Raw genomic sequence first — 19,357 nt, forward strand, 5'->3', positions numbered from 1 at the left:
CAGAAACCCAACTTATCCCCTCTGCCTATCTTGCTGGAATTTGCGCTTTTTTCCAAGGAACTCTGCCTTTTGGATTATTTTGGACCATTTGGAATTTACCAATTCGATTGAAATTTTAAATTCGACCGTTTTGGATTTTACCATTTTTGGATTTTTACCCTTCACCGGACTGTCCATTCATGTGAAATCTTTTTATCATTTTTCTTTTGCCTCCTGTTCCCTTTACCTCACCCTTTTTTAACCAAGTAAGATCTGTGACTTACTTGTAGTTTCATTAAATACTTTTATATGCAAAATCCGATCCTGCATTTTGCTAATTCCTGCCCTCTGATGTGAAGGAGAGTATTTCTTCGAAACTCCGCGGATTAAGGACTATCCACTTATCTTGTGTTTCCTTTTTTAAAATTAGATATGTTTTTAACTCTTTTTCAAGATGTCTTTTAACATGTTTTATTAATCATTTGTTCATATATATATATATATATATATATATATATATATATATATATATATATAGAGAGAGAGAGAGAGAGAGAGAGAGAGAGAGATAATAGTTAAACTACACTGCACGACTACTCGATATTTATGAGCTGTTAATCTATGGACACAAAAATATAATGGTCAGAGTATCTTGTATATGGAGTGGACATTAGCTTTTTTAAGATTTCAAGTGGTTTGATTTCACCAAAGGAAACCGCAAATCTAATTTAAAACGAGTAATGATGTTTAACTTGTAAAGTTACAGTGACACTTCTTTCTAACAAATAAACAGGCTTTTAAAAATGGACAAACATATCTTCCAGCCGAAGACAAACAGTCCACCACCTGAAGACGCAAACACCTGCATATTTAAAAATCCATAGAGACTCAACTGATCCCTCTACTTGCCCATTCTACTGGAATATATATAAATGATGGACTCTCCCATCAATTTCAATGTATGAACTTCTGTCATAATAACTGAGTTGCTCGGAAATCCACACAGATGATTTGTTTATAGTGACGAAGCCTTTGTGTAGAACCAAACCCACTTTTTGGTATTACTGCTAACCTTTGTTGGTGCAGATGACTGCCACAGGACAGGGTATACAAGTATACAATAGACCACAGACTTTTACATCAGATTATATATATATATATATATATATATATATATATATATATATACAGAACATCAGATTATATATATATATATATATATATATATATATATATATATACTCTGATGTTCTACAAAGTATATACAAAGTATATATATATATATATATATATATATATATATATATATATATATATATATATATATATATATACTCTGATGTAAAAACTGGTGATCTACTGTATACTCTGATTAGGGATTTTGTTTGATCAAGTGTCGATATGTAAATATAGTATTCACTGCCGCTGCCTCTTCCAACACTATCATGAAATGTTAATAAGAATGAGTATAAGTTACTAATTATATATACCCATGCAATTATTATATGAAAAAGAAAATAGAAGCATATAAGTTAATACTTTTTAATACTTTTTAGTGTCTCTACGTAAAGAAGAATCACCAAGAAATTCCACTGCAATCCTGACACTAACCGTTCAAGGTCAAACAGACATGGTGTGCAGCAGCAAATGGTCAAGAGATTGGGCTGCTTTCATCTGTAAATATCTCAGGCATAAGTAAGTATAAAATAAGTTTGTCACGCATATAATTAGCCTCTTCTTCTTCTTCTTCTTCTTCTTCTAATATCTAAAATGATTTTTTCCTTGTAAAGTCAGTCTCCATGAGAAAATAAATGAGTACTTCCAATGATAAACATTTCTGTTTCGCAATTATCCTACATCATTATGGGTTTTTCAAGAAAATATCTTTTTATTTTACATACTTTCATTTATTACTACATTTTATCCGAGAAATCTGACTCCCAGAACTACGTCTCCCATAAATAGGGTAGCAAGCTTTGTCGCCTTTTCACATTTATCAACTCTCTTGTAACTCATGGCCACCGCCACAGTTTTTAAAAGGCGACATAATACACAGGCACCGTTATCGCTCACCCCTTCCCTTCATTCATAGTTGACAGCAGATTGATATACCTTTTTAATTATGAATAAAAATCACTCGTTCCTTTTCGTTTCATTCACAAGATTAGATCGAAGTGTATTCGCAGAATATGTGAATAACGAAATGCACCCAGAAAACACAGATCGCTGCTATGGCTGAGTACAATGATAACATCTATTCTTGATCCGGAATTTTATTTGTGATTAATGAACAGCTTTCATTGTTTATCTTCTCATAGCAATGACGTCTTTTTCAAAAGTTTTGGGAAGTTGCTTTAGTAATATTCATCTCTCATTAGTAATTGAAAACATTTCCAATACTGACTTAATTGTATCTGTATGAGGTTGCCTTGGAGTCTTTTTACTTTCATTTCTTTTTTAACCGAGAAAAATTGAAAGTGGATCTTAAGCTATCACCGGTCTTGTTACTCTCACTTTCATATTCGCCAACGCTGATTCTGACAAACGGGAAGAATTATTGTTTTCTGGGTTGGAATCTATCCATACAATACTTATCATTGGTTAATTTTGAAGTGATATTTTTAGCTCCTTACATTAAGTGGCTTCAAGCCTTGTTTAGAACGATTTCCATTTTAAAAAAAAAAACTATGTTATCTTGAAGAAATTTCAAATTGCTTTGGGTTTTTCGTAAACACAAGCAAAACAGAGCACATTCTCATGAACTAATGGAAGTATACTTTGTAAGATACCATAGAGTTTCTCTCCTGTGAGATGCTGCCTACAGGTGATGTCAAAAGGAATTCTTCACATCCTGCTGTACACATCATCATCAAGTTTCTTTTCTAATCCGTTGGTAAAAGTCTAGGTGCTACGTCCATACATGAGAACTGATGTAATAGTAGCTTCAAAGAAGTTACATTTCATCTGTGCAGGAAGATTTAACTTCCAGATTGCTTTCAACCTGTCCAGTCCATCCCACGATTTCCTAATTCGCAGATTAAATTCATTCTCCTTACAATTTTTCGAAGAGGGAGTACTGCTACCACATCTAGGGAGGTGATACATAGAGCACTCTTCCTTGTATTGACAGAGAACAAAATCGATTTCAAAATCTAGCGAGGGGGGAAGTGATCTTTTCTCTTCACTGCAACCGTCTTTCTCATATGAAAGATGCTTGACTGAGCTCTAATCTTTGGTTTCTTCCTTGTAAGACATTCACAGCCAGAACTTGTCCTTTTACAACAAAAGAAGAATTTCTTTTCTTCCTTCATGTGTCTAATGTCAGGCAGAATTTCGATGGACAGAGTTTCTTTGCAAGGGCTTTCCATCTGTAGAACAGATTATTGTTTATTGTGGGACTTATTCTCTATTGATTACAACTTGTCGTTTTTAAACCCAATTTGAATAAATTTTTGTCATCGACCGCCCCAAAGTAAACAAACACAGTTCATACCATTAATGAATGTTATTACTTCTACAGTGTTCCTCATCTCTCAGCTAGCATTCTTTCCCATCTCATTAACTCTTATTATTGAGTGTCTCTTGACCGTGGTTATCCTGATAGTAAAAAGAAGCTTACAAATACCATTGTTCAGAAAAATTCGCACTATTAATAAAATATTGATATACAGATCAAATTTCAATAGTTCCCCAAAATGCCCTCTTGTTTCTTTTTCTCACCATTAGTTTTGAATTCATCTAATTCCATCTTGAAACTTTTTTATGCTATTATTCTTTTTAATCTGAATTGGTAACTTGTTTAAAAAAATATGTTAACCTATTACCAAAAGAATTAATTCATTAATTTTTCTAATTTCCTCTACATTTAGAGATGGCATTAATTATTTTGCAAGTTTCGTTGAAATCACTTCGTATTCTTCTATCTAGTAAAGTATCTCCAAGAATTTGATAAGTTCTGTCATTTATTTATTTCTTCTTTCATTCATAATTGCCTGCAAATTACAATACATTTTTAATTATAAATAACAACCGCTCCCTCCTCTTCCTTTCATTCACAAGATTCAACCGAAGTGTATTCGCAGAATATATGTGAATAACAAAATGCATACAGAAAACACAAAGCGTTGTTGTTGGATCTATTTTTTTTTATGTATTATTTGGATTTTTCGGATTAATATTCTCATTTTGAGTATTATTCGCACAATGTTTCGACCCATGTAACCTGCGACCTTCTTCAGGTAAATCTTGTTGGATTTGGGAATCTTTCTGTTGAACTCAAGAATCTGGATAGAATTTTGAAGAGAACCCCTTTATTTAATCTGTGATTAGCATGCTCTTGTTTCGTCAGCTATGATCAAGTAGAAGTCTTAAATAATTCTCAATTGTATTTTGAGTATCGATCACATTTAGGATTGAACCTTCAACCTCTAAAAGAAAAGTTACCTAGTACGGTATCTATTATGGATTATTCTAAGGTTCTGTTTGAAATTCTGTACAAATTCCCGAGTTAAACAGAAAGATTTTTGAGTTTGACAAGATACACCTGAAGGTCAGAGGTCACATTGCCTGAAACGTTGTGAAAATAACACTCAAGATGAGAACAGTAGTCCGATTAATCCAAATAATACAAATTATCAACCCTCATCTAAAAAAACTCACAAATTACGTTCTTTAGTGTTTTTAAAAGACAATTTAGAAAAGATTTACTTTAGACAAAAAAAAAAGAAATGAAATCATTTTTTTCTTAAATGTAACTATATGTTCCCCCCCCAAAAAAAAAAAAATTACTTTGCTAAAATTTTCAATTAATTTTTCATTCAGAAATGTAAGAAAAGTCGAGTTTGTGGATCCTCCTCCTGGGACGACCTCCTTCAAAGAAGTGCACAGTATGAACCTGGAATACTCGGACAAAGATTTTATCAAAACCACAAAGCAAGTATTCACTTTGTTTCTGGAATCATTTCTTCTATGACTATACTTAGATAAATAATTATAATATCAGGAGAAGCCATTTCCCAGATGCCAAAGAGAATCTTAATATGATTCTGGATGCTCTCTATTACAAATAAAGCATAATCACATTTAAGGAATACAGGATGACCCCCCCCCCAAACGGGCCCCAACTCTATTTAGGCTCTGTTTCTTAGTGTTTTGTCCGCATGAAATGAAACTTTGGTCATAACTAGTTTATTATATTCAAAACATCACATCAAAACACTAGGATTGTTGGGGTTTTTTTCCTCCGTTGACTGTAAAATGCTCAGAAAAACAATTGAATGTTCTCTGTTTTTTTTTTTTGGGGGGGGGGTCACCCTGTATATAAAGCAGCAAACAAAAGTATCACTCCATTTTTAACATAGATTTGTTTAGTTTAGATGTTCATTAAAAAGATTTAAGGTTCTTATTTCCGGACATTTCAAAGTAATAACCTACTAAGCCTAAGAGGGAGAAAAACTTGTATATATATATATATATATATATATATATATATATATATATATATATATATATATATATATAGTAGGAATGGTAATTAATAAAATCCTGAAGAAAGTGCTCAATACTGTTGTAGAGCAAATATGCGTTTTATTTTTTCATTACCGTTTTTTCTGTTTAGTTACATTATTGTTTCAGCTACTCGACCGTTTTTCACGGTGTAGTAGCCTCATCAAACTTTACAGAAGCCTTCTGTAAAGTCTACTACATCGCGAAAAATGGTCGAGTAGCTGAAACAATAATGTAACTAAACAGAAAAAAACGGTAATAAAAAAATAAAATGTATATATACACACACCTTTGGGTCGAACACTGACGTAAATGTACTTCACTCGCTGCTTAGTTTAGCGATTAAGCAAAGCTGCTGTCTGTTTGTTTACAAACAAACTATCAGCTCGAGCACTGTTCAGCATTGGGCAGATGTATATCTAATAGGCATTTGATAAATCATTTACGAGTACCGATTCTTACTCCTGTGATTAGAGTTGTCGACTGTCAACGATATGGTTATAGGCTCGATCCACAGCTGAGGAAAGGTTCTAGTCTAACCGCACTGATGAGTTGTGATACAGCGAAATAGTGCTGTATATGGATGACTATATATCCATATCTATATAATAATAAATAATTATACATACATGTTTCATCATAAGGGAATCTTTAGTGTGAGGATGACTGTTTAAACCGGTCACAGGATTCAAACTGGAACACAAGTTACTCTAATCCAGACAACATTGTCCACAATCTTTATAGTGTTCCACAAATCATGTAGGGATGAATTTTCATCTTACCTTAGATTAGATGGCTTATATTATATATTACATTATTTTGGCCTGGCAGAGCGAGACCTATTCATCTGAGCGCATAAACCTATCATCAAGCAGGTTTCGTGCGAAGATGGAGTGAGAATTTTAAAATATTTTTAAAAGTTTTAATAAATTCGCCATTTTAAATTTGTATCAACATCATCACACGTCTGAGGATGACTTGGACGAGTCGAAAGTATTTGCACGTATGGCAAGGTGTATAGCAGTGAGAAAGAAGGGACCAGACAAGGACTATATAAGTAGAAAGCTATGGAAATATATTAATGGCAATTAAGCTACACAGAAGCATCCGTGTTCTATCCCTGCAGGGAATCGTCAAATTAAGTGAATGAGAATTCGTGTTATCGATTGTTTTTATGTATCCACAAAGTGTTTGGTCTAGCTAGTTAACCAATATATACTAGCATAATTACCCTGCCTTACTCGGGGAACATGGTCAATAAGGTAAAAGCGTTAACAAGTGTGTATAGCATCTTTCTTTCAAATGTCTCCCCTCCCCCCCCTCTCTCTCTCTCTTTATCTTTTTCTACCCCCTCCCGCTTCTCTTTGGTTTCGCTTTTTCTCCTCTCTTCCTCCTCTCTCTTTTGTAGTTTTTCCATCCTATTTACCCTATTTCATTTTCTCCATTTTCCTACCTCTTCCTACCCATTCTCTCTATTATCCCCTCTCTTTATGCCACTCCCCCCCCCTCTCTCTCTCTCTCTCTCTCTCTCTCGCTTTCTCTGGTAACTGAAAAAAAACATCGTTAACGAATTACTACGTGTTCAATTTATTTATTTACAAAGAGCATTGTGTTATGCTAAAAAGAAGCAGAAAACATCATCCAACAACACAACAGTGGGGTGGGGTGGCGGGGCTTTTGTATATATATATATATATATATATATATATATATATATATATATATATATATATATATATACTCGTGAGAAAAAAAAAATGGGCCAAACAAATTTTATACATTTTATTGCACTAAAAGCTATATTGAACAAGGAAGCTTAAACGAGACTAATAACATAGAATAAGACATTTACTTTAATAAATGATTAGTATGGAATCGCATTCCCTTTTGATTTCTTTAAAAGATCACTCCTTTTAGACATGCTCTCAACAAAAGTGAAACACTGTGAAGAGAAGATGCTATTCCATTCATTTTGCACAGCTTCCCACAGTTTTTCATTGTCGAAAAAGTTCTTCCAGCCAATGCATGAGATATTATGGACCAAATATTCTCGATTTGGTTTAAATCGGGGCTTTGACCTGGCCAAAACATCAAATAAATTGAATTATTAGAAAACCATTTTTTTGTGACTTTAGCAGTGTGGGCAGGAGCATTATCATGTTGAAAAATAATGTTCTGGGATATTCCCAGCTTCTGTATACTTGGTAACAGTCCTGTTTCTAATATTCGAATGTATTCCTTTGCATTGATTGACTTCTCACATCTAAGAAGTTCCCCAACTACTGCTGCAGTAAAAGTTCCCCATACCATTATCCCTCCATTCCCGTATTTAACTCTCATTTTATGCAACTTGGCGAAAATATTTTTCCAGTTCTTCGAATGCACCATTCGGGAGCATCACTAATAAGACAAAATCTTGATTCATCTGACCAGAAAACATTCCTGAACCAGTCTGCATCTTTCTTGCAATAACACGAGGAAAACTTTTTTCTCTCATTGATGTTCTTCTTAGATAAAAATGGCTTCTTTGCACACCTTTTAGAAGAAAATCCCATTCCTTTCATTCGTCTAGATATTGTATATCTAGAAAAGAATTTCCAGCCCCTGTTTTGAATTCTTTGCTATGGTCAACATAAGTTTTCCTTCAATCCTTCAAAACAGTGGTCGTCCTTCAAAGTGGATGCTCTAGAGCGACCAGATCCAGATTTCCTTTTAATCGAGCCTTTGCCTTCGAACCTTTGACCAATTCGCTTCACTGCAGAAAGAGATGTTTTCACATTTTCTTTTCTTAAAATATCAAAAATTTGCTTGTAAGTCATTTTGGACTGCCTTAATCCTGCAATTCGTTTTTTTTATATCCTCGCCAAGATGCGGTCTTACCATTTTTAGGATGAATTTTTTTCACTTATTATTATATGCTATAATGATAATGATCTGCAAAATAGAAATTTTCAGTTAAAATTAACAAAAATTCATGGAAAAATATTGAAAAATCGATTTCTTCCTTTTTTCGCTCTTGGCCCGTTTTTTTTTTTTTTTTTTTTACTCATGAGTGTATATATATATATATATATATATATATATATATATATATATATATATATATATATATATATATATATATATATTTAAGGAACCAACGCAGAAACATTATATATATATATATATATATATATATATATATATATATATATATATATATATATATATATATATAACCATTTTTTTCATTTGTGTCTGTGAAATTCATAATCCCGTTGTTTGTTATATTTATCGCAATGTAAATAAAGTTTATTATTTTGCTTAAGTTTTATTGTTATATATTGCCACGAGAGCTCCAACTGGTTTGAAAAAAAAAGGCTGATTATTGCATAGTTTTGTAGTTCTTTCTTGTGTAATGCAACGAGCTACCATAATTGTTACTAAATTTCCAGTGTATAAAAAAACACCAGCCTATGCATGATAATGTTAAAATGTTGTTATCGATATTAGGTATTTTAATTTTCTTTCTTTTGATTTTTTATTTAATTGAATTTTCTTGATTTATTCAGGACTTGTAAAACCAACAAAATAGTGCGCATGTCCTGCAACGAAAGAAGTAAGTATAAATTGGGGAAACTACAAAATTATCTTTCACTGTGATCTCCATCAAACCGATGTCCTTCATATATGGACTTGGTAAATTATAGGAAAAATACTTTGCATGTGTATTGGAACGAAAACGAGGCTAAGTCAAAGTATAAGGTTTGTTATAATTTTTATAAATGAATTTATAAATATTTATCATTATAAATCACTCTATATAAAAAGTCAGTGTTTGTTTGTGTGTTATAGAAACCGACATAATAGCCTTGAGGAAATTTAATTAAGTTTCAAGAAGGGTTAAATTATTCATAAAATCTAAAGATATCATTGAAATGTTTCTTCGATTCCTTCCGGGACAATTATCAGTTAGGTTCCCAAATAACTAAAATATACTAGAACATATTTTTTACATATTTTTAAAGAGATTTTTTTCGTTTTATAAAATACAAATAAAATTAAACAAAGCGGAGAGTGCATTTAAAAATATTTTAACGTTTAAAAAATTTATTAAAAGTTTAAATAATCAAATAAAAACAAATTCGGTTCGATTCGTTGAAACCATTTGCTGTGCTACAGAAACGCAGAATTAACAAGTAAAGTACGGTGCCAACGGTTTTTTTTTATTACTCGATCTCATATTGAAAATGTTATTTTTAACCTTTTCCAAGCCAAAATTGTAAACATGATTATATTTAAAATAATTTACGACCAACAATATTTCTCCTTACGAGCAACTTTAAGTGAATATCACTAGTAACTATATAAATATTGGTTATCAGATTTAATTTAACTATTAAAAACATCAGTTTATTGTGCTTTTACATAATTACAAAGAATCGTGTTCTTAGTGTAAATGAATTTGTAGATGCCACAAATTATTCAAATTATTCGAGATTTTTTCTTTGGAAAATATGAATATTTAATTTTGTTTAATAAATATTATTTTTACGAAATTAATATGGTCAAACGAATTGACCGAAATATCAGGGTTCTGCTTTAAAGAAGTGTTTGTATCCTTATGTTTACTAGCCTGTTAACATGCTTATCTACTTTTCTATAAACTAATATTCCAAATATGAGTATGTACTTTAAATTGATCGTGTGTTTATATTGGGATCAGTCATTTTCATGGGCAAAAAAACAGTGTGAACGACAAAGTCCAAGCTCGGCTTTTTTTGCCTGGCTTCGGCACACAATCACACATTGTAATTGTAGCTTTTTTTTCATTTTGCTATAAGTGGACTTTGTATTTCGTTAAAGATGAAATTTTCATCGAATATTCTTAAAGAAATGAATAAATTCTTTCAATATCTCAAACCTTCTTAGACACATAAGTCACTTTTGCATTTAATTTTGAGTTGAACAAAAAGGAAGAAAATACCAAATATATTTGTTTGTTAGTTTTATCTTATTTTTTGTGAATGGGTTATTCGGATTGCTACTGCGTTGCTTCAAGAAAGTTCGGGAAGCTGGTGCCAATACTTGCTTCGAGGCACATTTCTTCCTAGATTCAGGACAAAATTTTCAACCTATGTCTTTTATATCATCTTGCATAGAAAGGAAGACATAGGCCCCTAATGCTTCTGACCTGCATTGGCTTCAGCTTACTTACCGTGCCATGAGTAGGTAGATGTGCAGCAGGAAACTGGATCCATTCAACAGTGCTCTATCAGGGACTTGGTATTGGTGGGAGTATAAATGGCTTACGTGTTCACCGTCTCAGGTGGTTCGACCATGTACAGTGTGCTGCCTCTTGCATCAACTCCTATGAATATCCCGGGCACTAGGAAGACCAGCTTGAGTATATAAGAAGTGATTTGATGGCATAGAACATGATTAATATAATCTTTTCGATCAAAGCGCATGGAGAACAGGCGTAAGATGTTACCTCCTATTGGCCACCTGGAATACTCACATAATCTTAAATACCAAATCCAAGTGATGCTTTATTACTTAAAATATCAATCTCTTATGTTTAGATGTGTGGCTAAATGGAATCTAAAAAGGAGCAAAATATAAAAAAGATAATTATACGACGGTCGTTCCAAAAGTAGAGCCTCCTATTTTTACCTAAAAAAGTTGAAAAGCTACGAAGACGAGTGACTTTTTGTTTTCCAGAATTATTTTTTTCTACATAGTCACCACCATTCTCAAGGCACTTTTACCAAGAATTCAATGATGCATCTCTGTTTCTAATGCACGTCCATGACAGGGGTTACTTTCTTTGAGTTTCACACCGTCAATATCTGCAACAGATAGATGAGGCTTTCAGATCATGAATGCAAAAGTTCAGTCATCATATTAATGCAATTTTAAATCCACCTCGTATCCATTCGTGTGGTATAACAAATATAGGAGGCATTACTTTTGGGACATCCTTCGTATGATATTGATTTCAGAATAGGTTTCAATTTACAAATCAACGAAATATTTTTGTAATAAAGTAACTGTTTTCAGAACTGATTTTACTTTTGTTCTTGTCCAACACATGCCAGCGTGTAAAATGGACATTGAAATGATGATGATGATGATGATGATGATGATGATGATGATGATGATTTCTTGAATAGCTGACCATAGCCGCCCATCCACATGGCCGTCCCATAATCATCTCTCTTTTTGGTCAAACACACAACACAAGCGAATTGAGACCCTAAATGATTTTACTTAATGGAGTTCGAATTTTAGATGACCTTTCTGGACATTTATCTATGCATCACCCTATCCATAAATAGGCAGGTGCTTGGCTTACCTATTGGGGAGTTTGACTTACTTACTAGACTCAATCCTCGATTATCTTCAGAGGAGGTCTGTAAGACCAACTTGGCATAAAGATAATTTCCCCTACAAGTAAAGCCTGGCCAAGAATTTAAAATAAAGTATTCAAAGCCTAAATAAGATCCCTTGATATGGCCAACCTACATCGGTTGATCCAAAGAATGTTGCACCTTCTCCAAGTGATGTTACTACAAGTAACAGCACTTAGCGGGATACTCCACCAGACTAGATGATTTTCTTGGAATCTGGTAATATTAATAATAAGAGACGAAAACAAAGGTATACTATAACATAGGTAACTGATGAGAGGAAAATTAATGTTATCAATTTCTTTACTAACTCAAGTTTGAGAGATAAAAAGAACTTTAATAAAATATTCGAATATCTGTGTATCTTGTGTAGAAATCAAGTTCTAGCCTCACATTTCTAAGAATTTCGTCTGAAGTAAAATCAAACAAAGATTCAGATCACCTGTCTTTATTTATCCAGTTCTTGTGTGAAGACATTCATACATATTTTCGTTCAATTCTCAGGACTCCACATTAATCAATTCTTCTTAGCAAGCACTTGCAATTTATATTATATCAATTTATATTAAAAAAAAAATTTATATTAAAAAAAAAAAAAGATCAGTTTTTTTTTTCAAATCTAAGTTTCTGTATTTCTAATGTTTTCTTTTTTTTTTTTTAGCTTGTGGCACAAATCGACATCATTCAATAAAATACCAGGAGTTCATAATTGGTGGGGATTTAGCCCGGCGCTACACATGGCCCTGGTCAGTATCCTTGCTTTATCTTGGAGAGCCTACATGTGGAGCAACTCTCATTTCTGACCGTTGGCTAGTAACAGCTGCCCATTGCATTGTTACTGGGTATGTCTATAATTTTCTTTTACACTTTTGTTCCAATTGCTTTTGCTTTGCAAATGTCCACAGGAGACAAGGGAAATAACTCCCTGTTTTACATGAACATGATAGCTTTGATGACAACTTTTAATATAGAGCACTTAACGTTTAAACTATAACATCTTCCTTTTATTACACTATCGGGGTTACCATTTAAGTCCAAGAGCTAATCGAAGATCAACATTAATGAGATGGGAATGAATCTCAGTCGATAGATGAGGAACACTATAGGAATACTAGCATTGATCAACTGTATGAACTGTGTTTATTTACTTTTGGAATGGTTTATAACAAGAATTTGCTTACCTTGAATTTAAAGATGACCATGTTGCAATCAGCAGGGAAGCAGTCCTACAGTAACACAAAATTTTTTTGCTAATAAGTGGTGGAGGCAAAAAAAATATAGAGATCAATAATCACTGTTTAATCATGTGTTGTCATCCCATTTCATTTACACATCCAAACATGTTGTGTGCTCTGGACTGCCTTTTTTTTGCTATCACCCTTTCTCTCAGAGCCATGTACATTTTACCAGTTTCTGTTGAACAGAATTTTATTGTGGATGTTATTTAAAAGATGCTGCTTGAAAATTTAAACGATTCAGATGACTATGCTCATTATTATTATCATTTAATATTATCATTATTATATTTACAATGTTTCCACCGATGTAGCCTCTGACATTTTTAGGTGCATCTTTTCGAACTTGGGGACCTTGTAGTCAAACTTCAGGAAATACTGAATTCGAAGGTTCTTAAGTTTGAAAAGATGTACATGGATAAGGTCAGTGTTATTTTTTAACCTCGTGTCATGCACACAGCAACCAAGTTGCCGAAATCATCACAGAAATACTTGCTGGTTGTTTTCTTTGAATGCACTCTGTAATCCTTTCAGACTGAGGAGTTTGTTGTTCTTTAATAAAATCTCCAATTTATCCTTTCAAAATGATTGAGAAAAAATTGATTGAACACAAAAGATATTTATTCAACTTGTATTTGTTTAAAATCACTTATTAATCATCTGTTGTCAGCCCATGACATTTAATGTCCAAATATGCCATGCTGTATGTTTTCTCAGACTGATTTTGTTGCTATCATTCGATCTCTCAGAATCATGTAATGTAATATGCGCTAGATAACAGAATCCCACAGTTTAGCTAAATTAACCCTGGATTAGCGAGTTAGCTTTTCTGTTGGCCTTTTGCCTACTAAAATTCCTGTTATTCTCAAAGCACTAGTTGACCCAGCTTTAACTAAAATATAAACTAGTTGATCTAAATGTCTAATATTTAACACCAAATGTTTTTCATTGCTGCCAGTACTGAATCAAAAATCCCTCTCTCTCATCACATTTTTTCTGTATTTCTTTCATCAGCATGTGGAACCGCACCAAAGTTCCGCATTACTTCTCAGCCATTCTTGGAGAGGTGGATCTTTTCAAGGGGCTGATGAATGGAACACGCATCCCAATTGATAAAATAGTTTTGCCTGGAGATATGAAATTGGTTGTCTTCAATCCTGATCCTGACATCGCTCTTTTACGTCTAAAGTATCCGGCCAAACCTAATCGCCAGATCGAATCTATATGCATGCCCAAGCTGCCGAAACATGACCAGAGCTCAACTTGTTACCTTGCTGGCTGGGGAGGAACTCATAAACCAGGAGGTAAAGATATATCAATTATTTATCATTTTTATTATTTTTATATAATACCAGCAGGGCTACCCGGCATTGTCCACGGCAAAAGTGTAACAAATTCTATCCCTCTCTTCCGTCTTCTCTCTTCCCACTCTCTCTTTCTTCATCTAACTCTCTCTCTCTCTCTCTCTCACTCTCTCTCTTTCTCTCTCTCTCTCTCTCTCTCTGGACACACACACATAACTTAAGTTAGTGTAAGGGAAATAACTCTTTGAAAAAATCAGAGTTACTTCCCTTTATATGATGACATTAAAAGATACATGTACGTCTTGATAACATTAATGATATAAATATCCATTAGATCCCCAAATAATGAATCTTATTTTTTTTCATTTTAGATAATATGCATCTGGAATTACACTTATTAAAAATACTGACTTTGTGGGTGTTTGTTGTGTATTTTTCAAGTTATAGCTGGACACGCAAGCCGACATTTGCTCTTTATGATATTGACTTCAGAATTGGTTTCGATTTACAAATCAGTCAAATATTCTTTTTTTTTTTCATAAAGTTATTGTTTACAGAACTGATTTTGCTTATGTTTCCGTCTAACACATACTAGCAATGGATGTTAAACCGATGATGATGATGATGATGATGATGATGATGATGATGATGATGATGATGATGATTTCTTGACCAACTGACCAGATCCGGTCATCCACAAGGTTGTCCCATAATCATATCACTTTTTTGGTCAAACACACAACACAAAGGGATTGAGGTTTTATATTATGACTTCACTTAAGTCCTAATCCACCAGGCATTGATTTCAGATGATCAATCTTGACATTTATCTACCGTATTTATAAATAGGTGGTATGAAGAACCTTTTTTTTTAATTTTCTTATCAGTTTGTTCAAGCTGGGGATAGGGCATCCTACCGGGTGCCAAACATTCACCCACTAACTCAGATATTCCAACTGAGAGATCTTTTTTAAGATTATGACCTTTAAGTGCAATTATTTGAATCTCCCTTGCACTTGGTTCACCGGGTATATTTGCCAGGTAGTTTTTGAAATTCTTTTTCATGAGTCCAGTTGCTTCTATAATTACTGGAATGGTAGAGATCTTCCTAAGATTCCAGTTTCTTTTTTTCATGATATGTAGATAGTTGATGAAAGATATGCAGGCATTCACACAGGTGTTGATAAGATGTTCTTCCGTATTAGTTTTGAGTTAGCATTCAATGCAGCTAATCACGTGTTTAATTATGCCTAATAATATTTATTCATCATAATCCATTAGTACTAAGATTTTGGGGCATATAATCAAGGTGTTAGCGCTGGACATTACCAGACCTCTGCATGACACACACACACACACACACACACACACACACACACACACACACACACACACACACACACACACAAACCTTCCTCCTCAATATCTGATCAAATAATAATTTTATAGATCAAGATACACATCCAAAGTTGCTTCTACCAATTTCAAGATATTTCCCTATATTTACCTTTTTCAGAAGGCAGACGACGATATAGCAACTTTCTTCATGAAGTCCGCATGATTATTCGGAATACTTCCGATTGTTCCACATTCCGTCCGCAGCCGAACTGGGAACACAATTTGTGTGCAGGTTATCTTGAAAGTACGATCACCGGATGCTATGTAAGAATCATGTTTTCCATACTCATTTTTTTTTCGTTATTTTCATCAGCAGAAATCATTTTCTTTTAACTTTTCTTTATACCTTCATTTGTTAAAAAAATCTTCTTCTTTTTCTCTCCTCCAGGGTGATAGTGGTGGAGGATTAATGTGTTGGGAACCCGACAATAGATGGACTCTGGTTGGTGTGTTGTCTAAAGGACGCTACAATTGTGCAGCCAATTCTCCAAATGTGTTCACAAAAATTGGTCCAATGCGCCAATGGATCGAGGAATCAATGGGATGGTCCACAGAAGATTTGTAACCTTTTGTCTGCAGAATAAACGATATCAATCTTTGCTGCTTGAACACATATCCAGTAATATTTCATGTATTACAGGTTCTATTGGCGTCAATCTATTCCGATATACAATTGTATGTATATAAAAATAACCCCAAAACACTCATCGCAATGATATGTATAAATACCTATAAGTATAAATATATTTGTGATATAAATAATGAATTACTTTTTTATCTGACGGGGTGATGGTAAAATCGGCTTTAATAAGAATTTACTATTCACAAATATATGTGGAGTGCATGTATATCTGAAAATGGAAAAGTTTCATATAACTTTTATTTTAAAAACAAAACAAATACACTAAAGAAATACAATAACACAAAATAACACATTAATCACATGAAAATTTATTGAATTAAAATAAAATTCATAAAATTCTGAAATGAATGAAAGCTGTTATTATATGAAAATACATGACTTTTAAAATTTATAGTTTTGAACAGTTATTACTGGAAAGTGTGATTTTTTTTTCTGAAATATTTTTGAAAACGAACTTTTCTTTTTCCAAATCGTAAAAAAACAGAGGCCCTTACAAAATTTTCTTGATTTTATTTTAATTCAATAAATATTAAGGTAATTAATATCTTATTTCATATTATTGTATTTCTTCGGCCTATTTGTTTTGTTTTTAACTAAAAGTTACATGAAACGTTGACATTTTCTTCTTGATTTGTCTCCCTGTTCTGAAAGGAATTCTTCAAAAATGCAAAGAAAAAAAAAACTGTCCAAAATAACGAAAATGCGCAAGTGCCAAATAAAAATGTGGAAACATAACGAAATATTGTTGAGAACTGTGACATAGCTTTGGTTACAGACGTGCGACACTAAATATCTATTATATTTTCATTATTCATTTTAAGAATTTTTTTTATTATGTACAAATTTATGTAGATAGAAGATATTATTTGTAAATGTTTCGCAACTTGCTGAAAGGTCAGGTGAAATAAAAACAATCTAATTTACTATTATATTATATTGAACCAGTTGCAAGACAAAGAGAGAGAGAGAGAGAGAGAGAGACAGACAGACAGACAGAGAGAGAGAGAGAGAGAGAAAGAGAGAGAAAGAAAGAAAGAGCGAGAGCGAGGTATTAATTAATCAATGGGATCAACACTTAGACATCATAATATTGATTTACTTTCATAAGAATTATCGGTTTGTTATTTTCCTCTTTTTTAAGCATTCTCAACAAATATCACATAGGAGTCACTTTTTATAAGAATTGTCGGTTTTTTTAATTGTTCTTTTACATAATGCAAAAAAGAACCAAGAATCTTGCTTAGAAAAATGTAGCAGGATTTATTTATGCTCAAAAGTAATACACCAAATGTACACATATATCAGCCTTCCCGATACATGGATAAAATAAAGGCAAACTGGTTCTGTTAGTTAGAAGACTAGGCACATATCCGAGGATTGCCCTGGACAAACAATGTTATCATTTTGGCGTTTAAAGAGTAAAAGAGGAAATGAACTTCTGAGTCATATTTTTTTTTTATATGGGTTAGCACATGACTAACTCAACAAATGATATCGTACTTTAATCTCGGATTTCATGTATTAGGAAAAAAGCAACCACAACACTCTACATATTACACATTTCTTATCTTGAAAATAATTTTCTAAAGGATACATACAAACAAAAGTGAATCAGTTAGTTGGATTTTATAAAATGACACTTGACGTGCAAACATTCATTGATCCTGTAGGATTTTCTGTAGGCAACATGTCATTGAAATAGTTCTCAACATATATGACTTTTGAAATTGAACAGATATTTTTATTGTTTACTATGGGTTTTTGAACGATCTTTAGAATGCCAGACGCAACTTGCTTCAGCATGACTTGGTTAGACTGTTCACGCATCTATCAGCTTTTAAAATTCAAATATCAATTCTAATTTCAGACAGAAAAAAAAATGAGTGTATGTGTCGCCTTAAGGTGTATCAATTAGTTTAGCTGAGTTATTCCCCCTTATTTTAGCAGCTATTAACGCAGACCATGTAGAGGAAACAACTGCTACTCAGCGAAACACTTGCTACATTTACAGGCGACAGCTACACTGACTATTGTACTAATTGATTTTCTAAATAGACAATATCTTTTAATACATCTCTGTAAACCTATTTCTATATTAATAAAATGGTGTGACCACTTCTCATGTGTCTTTGTGTGTTTCTTGCTTCTAACATATATTATTATTATTATTATTATTATTATTATTATTATTATTATTATTATTATTTATATTAAACATTTATATTATATTATATATATATTGTATTATATATATTATATTATATATATTATTAATATTTATGTACTCGTTTGTTCTGATGAACATCCAAAAGTGTGGCGGACATGATAAGCAACAACCCAAATCATGCAATGGAAATAATCTTGAATAAACTTCTCGCTGTTAGAAAGAGACCATTTGTAGTAATATTTTTGGCAATGTGTAAGGGCATGCCCTCATAATTTTTTTCTATTTATTCTATTAATTCTATTTATGGACGGACCACAAGAAGGTTGTCAATATTCTAAGTGAAAGTGATTTTTGTGGAGTGAACCGGATTGCAACAATTCATGTTGTTAACCACTGAACCACATTCACCTCCCGGACTATGAAATGATGCTGAGAGAAAGCACATTACACAGTGAATATGCAAGAAACAATACAAAAATACCTTGTGAGAACAATGGGGTCACTTCATGCAGGATGGTTTTGAGGTCATTGGATATGGATGCAATCTCTCATCTTGGAAGAGTTGATATCTATGAAAATGATGCTCAGAGAGATGGATTTGTTGCAATATTTTTGGCACTGTATAAGGGTATATCCTCATAAATTTCAAGACTCACACGTTGTATGCAGACAGCCGCAAGGAAACAAAGACAAAGAAAGAATTCAACTCATTTTTTTTTCAGTTCAAAAAACAG

At 32.8% G+C, this 19,357-nt stretch overlaps 2 protein-coding genes across 2 annotated transcripts in view; both read left to right on the plus strand.

The window, feature by feature from the left end:
• LOC145296177 (uncharacterized) overlaps positions 1 to 4,951 on the plus strand; it is a 49,681-nt gene extending 44,730 nt beyond the window's left edge. The window contains exons 13-14 of the mRNA XM_080142385.1: positions 1,536 to 1,674; positions 4,801 to 4,951. Of these exons, the coding sequence (XP_079998511.1) occupies positions 1,536 to 1,674; positions 4,801 to 4,951 (290 nt within the window). The remainder of the gene's footprint in view (positions 1 to 1,535; positions 1,675 to 4,800) is intronic.
• Positions 4,952 to 9,041: 4,090 nt separating this feature from the next.
• LOC145296263 (serine protease 33-like) lies at positions 9,042 to 16,728 on the plus strand. The gene is made up of 5 exons (XM_080142469.1): positions 9,042 to 9,082; positions 12,538 to 12,718; positions 14,126 to 14,415; positions 15,932 to 16,077; positions 16,202 to 16,728. The coding sequence occupies exons 1-5, from the start codon at positions 9,064 to 9,066 to the stop codon at positions 16,376 to 16,378; spliced, it is 813 nt and encodes a 270-aa protein (XP_079998595.1). The 5' UTR covers positions 9,042 to 9,063; the 3' UTR covers positions 16,379 to 16,728.
• Positions 16,729 to 19,357: the final 2,629 nt, after the last annotated feature.

This window comes from Euprymna scolopes, chromosome 16 (assembly GCF_053919585.1).
Source record: "Euprymna scolopes isolate OS-2025 chromosome 16, ASM5391958v1, whole genome shotgun sequence".
NCBI lineage: Eukaryota > Metazoa > Mollusca > Cephalopoda > Sepiida > Sepiolidae > Euprymna > Euprymna scolopes.

What these genes read in the sequence shown, in the direction of transcription:
- LOC145296263 (XM_080142469.1), top strand. An exon ending in AGGAACTCATAAACCAGGAG is followed by an intron (nt 14,416 to 15,931) that starts GTAAAGATATAT and finishes TACCTTTTTCAG; the next exon opens with AAGGCAGACGACGATATAGC. An exon ending in GTACGATCACCGGATGCTAT is followed by an intron (nt 16,078 to 16,201) that starts GTAAGAATCATG and finishes TCTCTCCTCCAG; the next exon opens with GGTGATAGTGGTGGAGGATT.